Below are 7,822 nucleotides of genomic sequence, written 5' to 3' on the forward strand. Positions count from 1 at the left end.
GGGTCACCCCCCCATTCCTGTGAGTACAGCACACCTCCACCGCCTATCTGCACTAACACCAGCAGGACCACAACAACCCAATTGTTATTCCTGCCCTCACCGCCACCCCTACACCACTGTAGATGTAATCAGATTTACCTGGTTAGGGGCCCACTCAGATAATTTGCCCCACTGAGCTGAACCCCTAGCTTTGCCTCTGAAATTAATATTTTCTGCATTTCACCCATTTTCTACAGATCTCCATAGACTTTAAATGCCAAGTCTGATATGCAAAACGGATGAAAATAGGATCTGCTCTGAGAATCACAGAATGGACACAAGGATACATTTTTAAATTGGATGTTTGGTTGGATCAATGATACGGGTCTGTGTGCTGTCCAAGAAAGAGCAAACGGCACATGAACGTGTCACACAGATGCATGAATGTAACTTAGAGGTGACATTCAGATTTCAGTGTTTTATGACAAACTTAAAGGGTTTTTACAAGACTTGCAAATCTTGCAAATACTTTGAGAGCATTATACATATTATAACACCACACAAAATAATCTTTTTTTGTCTTTTGATACTTTTTTTTGAAGATCCAGATCATTCAGGAACATGCCGATTGCTTCCAGAACATTTGGTCTACAACCATTTCCTATCCGCAACAATTACATCTTCCACACTATATTGCACTGGCATCCCTGGAGATAAAAGTCAGCCAAGCATACCTCCTGTGTGGTCTTTACTCCCGCTCACATGTTTTATGTTTAGACTATATGAAACAGAATGTTGGCAAATTATAATAAACGATGTTGCAAGGTTGTTAAACGAGTGGTCATTGACTTACAATGCAGAGAAAAGTGACCTCCTCTTTCTACATGGCGCTTAGAAGGATTCAGGTAGTCAGTTTTGAATCACGTGATGTCATAGTCCTAATAGAAAAATAAAGAATTAGCTGGGTAGAAAGGCAAAACTAGCAATTGCAAGTACACAGTGCTGTATAATATGATGACTGTAATATAAAAAGAGGAAAAAAACTTTGATGGGAGGAGGGTTTCTTTAAGGGGTTTGAGAAGAAATGAAGATTGCAAACTAAAACTTAGAGCAACTTTTTTCTAACTAAAAGTAAACCTGTCAGCAGGATTGTGCACAGTATCCTACACACTGTCAGGTCGGCGCCGTTATACTGAATAAAATTATATATTGATTTATGAAATCCGTCTTAGGTTGTTCTTTAATCTTTATTTTCAGTTTTGTGTTAATGAGATTCTCATGTCCTATGGCGGGTTTGGTGTATGTGGTGCCAGGGGCGAACACTGACAGCTTGGGGCCCCTGTGCAAGAAATGTGTCTGGGCCCCTCTCCTTTTATGGTGTCAAAGCTACATGTGTATATATATATATATATATATATATATATATATATTATATAGCCACAAACACATACATGTATATATATTACATAGTCTCCTTTATTATGTATATTGCTGTCCCTTACAGAGTGCCCTCTCTTATGTACAGTACCGTCCCTTACATATTGATTTATACAGAGCCCTGTTTTTTATTACATACCGTCCTGTCTTCTTAGCTGTGCAATGCAATGATGGCTGATGGAGCATGGGAAAACTTCCTTTCTAATGGAGGAGCTCATGGACTGGTAGTTTGGTCACCGGCTGCTCCGTCAGCAGTCATTTTATATCTAACAAGAGAGGGGACTATGTAATAAAAGAGGTCACTGTAAATAACAAAATTAACAAGAATGCACTATGTAAGAGACAGCACTATACATAACAGCAGAGGAAGCTATATAATAAGGGACGGCATCATATATAACTAGAGAGGATGGTACGTAATAAGAGACGTGTTATACATAATAAAAGAGGAAACTTTGTAACTAAGGCTAGTTTCACTCTTGCTTTTTTTTGCAGCGCGTTTTTCCCGCAAAAAAACGCATTGAAAAAACGCATACAAAAGCATACAACTGCTGCGTTTTTTTCAAGCATTTTTATGCGCATGCAGGAAAAAAACGCAGCTTTTTTGTGCGTTTGTATGCGTTTTTTGTGCGTTTGCGTTTTTTTACAGATTTTTGAAAAACCCCCCAAAAAAGAAAAAAAAAACATTCAACAACACACTAGACCAATGGGACTTCATTGTGGGTGTGGTATGTTAATATATAGACCCTGTCTACAGTATTCTTCACATTTGCTTGATTCTTCTCGTGACCATGGATCTGCGCTGGAAGAGTTTTCACTTCAACTTGGATTTGGACATCGCGATGGCTCAGGCGTATGCAGTTGCTTGCCATGAACAAAGGAAGAGAGAGAGGCAGCGAAGACGGCAGTGGCGGCGTATGTGGATACATCCGATTGTTGAACTCCGGGAGAGCCGTGGGGCATACCACACCCTCTACAGCGAGCTCCAGGCAAACCCGGAGAAATTTACAGATTATATCCGGATGCCCCAAGAAAGTTTCAGGGATTTGCTTGCTCGTGTCCAACAATCGATCCGGAGACAGGACACACAGCTCCGTCGTGCGATTCCTCTTGAGGAACGGCTACTGGTGACATTACGGTATGTAATATTTAAAAACCAAGGGGTGCGGTCTGATGTTTTTTTTTTTTAAATTTAGTATTCAAAACCTTGGGTAATTAGTTTTCGTGAATGTACTAATATTTTATTTTATAGTTTTTTAAAATAATATACATAAATATTAATTTTACTTCTTTGTCTGTTCACAGATTCCTGGCAACTGGAGAAACCCTATCTTCACTACACTTCCAGTACCGTATTGGAATCTCTACCTTGTCTGGAATTGTTGCTGACACCTGCCGGGCTCTCTGGAATGTTCTTTGTCCAGAATTTATGCCCCTGCCCACCGCTGAAAAGTGGATGGAAATTGCTGACAAATTCTGGACAGTATGCAATTTTCCCAACTGTTTGGGAGCTGTTGATGGTAAACACATACGGATCATCAAACCCAAAAGAACGGGATCTGAGTACTATAATTACAAAAAGTACTTTTCAATAGTACTCATGGCCATTGCGGATGCCGGATGTATGTTTGTAGCAGTGGACATTGGAGCATTTGGCCGTGGTAATGACTCACAGGCTTTTAAAAACTCAGACATGGGCCGGAGGTTGTATGGCAACCAATTTAATTTCCCTATGCCACGGCCTCTTCCTCACACCGAAGCTCCGCCACTGCCCTTTGTAATGGTTGGCGATGAGGCTTTTCAAATGTGCGGAAACTTACTGAAACCCTACTCCAGCCGGGACTTGGACCACACCAAAAAAATATTTAATTACAGGCTGACCAGGGCCAGAAGAACTGTCGAGTGTGCTTTTGGGATTCTTGTCTCCAGATGGCGAATTCTGGGCACGGACATTAATCTTAAACTTGAAACAGTCGATGAGGTGGTGAAGGCCTGTGTGGTTCTACATAACTTTGTGATGGCTAAAGAGCACCCGATCTTTGAACTGGACGATGATGCTCCTAACCCATTGCCTGAATTCACTCAGCACCCTCTCAGGTCACCCGTTGAAGTTGACCAAATGAGGGACCAATTTGCGGCCTACTTTATTTCTGATGTAGGACGGGTGCACTGGCAAGATGAAATGGTGTAATGTTTTTGTTTGTTTATGGTAATAAAAAACCTTATTTGATACCATTACTGAGTGCACTATATTTTTTAATCTCCAATTAAATAAAAAACTTCCCATGTATAACTGAATTTTTTGATGTTCACACACCTGGGCAGGTAAATACACATATGAGTTAAAATGCAGCATTGCTAGTCTGCGTGAAATATATTGGAACGAGCAAAGCTGCAGTCCATGAATCAGTAAACCAATTTTTTTCAAGAGAAAATTGTCCAACTAGTTGAAAAAAAAGTATGTGATTTTTTCAAAACCCAACCCTCAAAACCCAACCCCAATGAAAGTCAATGGGGAATACAAGTCAGCATTGAGTGGATGAATGTAATCAGCTCAATTCCAACTTGTAGTGTAGAAATAGACAAGTTTCTAGAGTTATTACACTAGGCCTTGGAATGACTATACTAGGCAGTGGTATTTCAAATATGAGTATAGTAGGCCTTGGGCCTACTAGTATAGTCATATGTGAAATACCACGGCCTAGTATAGTCATACCAAGGCCTAACTCGATTTTTACCAACTAGGAGCTTGTTTCACGAAAAACAAACTGGTGAAACTTGACAAGTTTCAACAGTTTGTTTTTCATGAAACCAGATTCTAGTTGGTAAAACTAGAGTTATTACACTAGGCCTTGGAATGACTATACTAGGCCGTGGTATTTCAAATATGAGTGTAGTAGGCCTTGGGCCTACTAGTATAGTCATATGTGAAATACCACGGCCTAGTATAATCATACCAAGGCCTACTGTAATAACTCGATTTTTACCAACTAGCATCTTGTTTCACAAAAAACAAACTGGTGAAACTTTTTAAGAAAGAAACTTATTTTTTAGACAAGTTTCAACAGTTTGTTTTTCATGAAACCAGATCCAAGTTGGTAAAACTTGAGTTATTACACTAGGCCTTGGTATGACTATACTAGTCCGTGTTATTTCACATATGACTATACTAGGCCTTGGGTTGGTTTTTAACATGTATTTACCCATCAGTGTGTGTGAGCGGCGCAAACAACATTAATGAAACTTTGTAATGGTGAACCACAAATGTAAATTTATTTTTAATCACAAAAATAAACCAAAAAATTATTTTTTCTGGCGTTTGGGGGCAGATGGTTTCAATTTGGGGGTGTGCAGGGAAGATGCAACACTTGCAGTTGAAGACGGTGTTTGAGGGGAAGGGGCAACAAAACTTGTGGGGGAAGGTAGTCCAGTTAAGGGAATTAAACTAGGAACACTTGGAGGAGAGGAAATCTGTTCAGGTACATTTGTTGTAATGGCATGTCGCCGTAGGCTTGTGTGCCTGGACCGACTTTGGCCCAATGCCCGCCTTGATGGATTTCGCCTTGAACTTGGGGCAAATATTGAGTGTAGGTCCCCCGTCTGCTGGGGTGGCTGCTGCTGCTGAGGTGGCTGATTTCGCCTTGAACTTGGGGCAAATATTGAGTGTAGGTCCCCCGTCTGCTGGGGTGGCTGCTGCTGCTGCTGAGGTGGCTGCTGCTGCTGCTGAGGTGGCTGCTGCTGAGGTGGCTGCTGCTGAGGTGGCTGCTGCTGCTGCTGCTGAGGTGGCTGCTGCTGCTGCTCTTGGTTGGCAGTGCTCGTCCTTGCAGGAGGACTGGTGGCGGCAGTGATGGTCCAGGTTTGCGGAGTGGTGGTGGCAGGGCTACTACATGTTGTTGTAGAGGCAGGGCTGTTCCATGTTTGCCTAGTGGTGGCTGAGCTCCACGCATGCATGGGAGTGGCGGTGGTGCTCCAGACAGGAGCAGCGCTTGCCATGGTGGTGTCGGTGAAGTGACCAGCTGCACTCAGACTTGTGGTGGTGTAACGGTGGGTGTCCTGGCTTTGAATAGAGGTGTCCGTGCAGTGGTATGCAGCACAAGTCGGTAGTGAGGTGAAGCGAGTCAATGGTGGCACAGGTGGAAATGACACCACTGACTGCTGACCGTACCGATTATGCTGCATAGCCTGCAAGAAAGCATTGTTGCAGGCCTGCAGCACATTCAGCTGTTGCTCAGGACTAAGGTGTTCCACCATGCCCTTTTCAATCTTACTAAAAAAATGGTGTGCTGGTCTGTTGAGGTCGGCCTCCAGACGGTCAAGGCGCTGTTCTACAGAATTGAAGCGGTGTTCAAAGTGGTTAAAACCACGTTCCATGAGTGCAAAACCGCTTTCAACTCTGTCGGACAGCGACTTGAGGCTGGAATTAAAGGCCTCGCTCAAATGCATAAACTCGGGCAAGACATTCCTGTCCAAGGCCCTCTGCCGCTGGCGGGTAGTGCCCGCATAACCAGTGGCAGAGACCTGGGACAGGGGAACACCTGATGGCCCAGCTTCCTGGTCACCAGCTGTGTGTGTGGCTGACCTGCAAGGTGCTTCCTGGCTGTCGGATGGCTGGGACGGGTCAGAGGACGTCCGAGGAAGGACCGCTCCAGGGCCAGGTTGCAGGGTGCTGCTCCAGGTGCTGTGGAAGAAAGGAAAATCATTACTACCATGCCTTTACAAGAAGCATCAGCTGTGGATTAGAAAAACACAGATTAATAAAAATAAAAACCCAAAATTTATAATACTTACGATCTCGTGGCAAGGACCGGTCTTAGGAACTGCAACGTGTGATAGTGACGGTATCTAGTTCTGGTCCTTGACGCAGATCCACTGCGAACCTGGCCCTCAGCACGAACATCACTGTTGAAGCGGTCCTTGATCGAACGCCAACGTGTTCGGACTTTGTCCACTGTTGGGAAAAAAAAAACAGTGCCGTCAAGGACAACAGTCACTGCGGCACAATATAGCAATACAATACTCAAAGCAGTCACTGTAGAGCCCGATGACACTGTTGGGTTTCCTGCTAGAATATACCTAGCACGAAACCCAACAGTGCCGTCAAGGACAACAGTCACTGCGGCACAATATAGCAATACAATACTCAAAGCAGTCACTGTAGAGCCCGATGACACTGTTGGGTTTCCTGCTAGAATATACCTAGCACGAAACCCAACAGTGCCGTCAAGGACAACAGTCACTGCGGCACAATACAGAGCAGGGAAATACTCACTAAACGCCTTTTTGGAGGATGCTGTGGCGCTGTCCCAGCCATCCATCAACGCTGCGGCCACCTCATTCCATAGCCGCCGGGTCACCACATTGTCCTTGTACAGCCGGTCACGGCTGTCCCACAACGGCGCACGCTCCTGGACCAGGCTGATGAGCTGCTCATTATCCAGGTAGACGTCTTCATCCCGTTGTGGAACCTAGACAAAACACATTCATTAGAATAATCAAATTTAAATTGAATAAAAAGTTACAAAAAAAAGAAACATAAAAAAAGAGTAAAAATAGAAGATAAAAAATAAAGAACATTACAAATCATTTGATACATACATTCCGTATCACCACCGGGACTTGGCTTCGCTGCTCCTGCTCTTCGCCCTCAGAAGTCCCGTCCGCAGAAGATGATGATGATGATGTCTTAAAAAAGTTGAAAAAAACGTAAGATTTGGAGTAGCAGCAGATATACTTACCAGATGCACGAAAATAATCACCTCACGGTCTGCTTGCGCCAATTCCTGCCGCGATGGGGAATATTCGGATTCTGAAGACATACTGCATGTAAAAATAATAAAAATCATTAGTACATACATAATTTAAAAGGACAGGCATATAATGTAATATACTCACATTCTTGCGCTGATAATGTGTTCCTTGGTGACTGTCCGCTCTCAAATCTGTCAGTGTAGTAGTGGCAGAGTTTTGGCAGGCACCTCCTTTATATAGACTTTTTTTTTTTTACTTTAGAAGTTTATAACTAGTACAACAAGTGGACACCACCAAAAAAACGCAGCGCTAAAAAAACGCATACATGCGCATGCCAGTGCGCACGTATGCGCATCCATAGGCTATAATGGCCATTTTTAGCGCAAAACGTGCGCATGCGTTTTTTTCCAGGACCAAAAAATGCAACATGTAGCGTCTGTGAAATACAAACACACACCCCAAAAAAACGCAGCGCATGAAAATCGCGTACGTGCGCATGCCAGCGCGCAGGTATGCGCACCCATGTTAAATATAGGGGAAAAAACGCATGCGCACGTATGCGTTTTTTCAAGCGCAAAAAAACGCAAATGTGAAACCAGCCTAAGGGAGGTGTTATACAGAATTAGTGAGTCCACTATATACTAAGGGACTGTGTTAG

The 7,822-nt window shown here is 43.4% G+C and overlaps 1 protein-coding gene across 1 annotated transcript; it reads right to left on the reverse strand.

The window, feature by feature from the left end:
- Positions 1-880: 880 nt before the first annotated feature.
- LOC141085747 (uncharacterized) lies at positions 881-7,102 on the reverse strand. The gene is made up of 4 exons (XM_073571280.1): positions 6,686-7,102; positions 6,205-6,364; positions 5,141-6,094; positions 881-917 (listed from the first exon to the last, which is right to left on the reverse strand). Exons 1-4 carry the CDS (start codon positions 6,729-6,731, stop codon positions 881-883), a joined length of 1,197 nt encoding a protein of 398 aa, XP_073427381.1. The 5' UTR covers positions 6,732-7,102.
- Positions 7,103-7,822: the final 720 nt, after the last annotated feature.

This window comes from Dendrobates tinctorius, unplaced genomic scaffold (assembly GCF_039654945.1).
Source record: "Dendrobates tinctorius isolate UK_male_01 unplaced genomic scaffold, ASM3965494v1 ptg000029l, whole genome shotgun sequence".
NCBI lineage: Eukaryota > Metazoa > Chordata > Amphibia > Anura > Dendrobatidae > Dendrobates > Dendrobates tinctorius.

What these genes read in the sequence shown, in the direction of transcription:
- LOC141085747 (XM_073571280.1), bottom strand. Translation starts at nt 6,731, where the DNA reads ATGGATGGCTGGGACAGCGCCACAGCATCCTCCAAAAAGGCGTTTA. An exon ending in ATCCTCCAAAAAGGCGTTTA is followed by an intron (nt 6,365 to 6,685) that starts GTGAGTATTTCC and finishes TTTTCCCAACAG; the next exon opens with TGGACAAAGTCCGAACACGT. An exon ending in CCTCAGCAGCAGCCACCTCA is followed by an intron (nt 918 to 5,140) that starts GCAGCAGCAGCA and finishes TTTTTCTATTAG; the next exon opens with GACTATGACATCACGTGATT.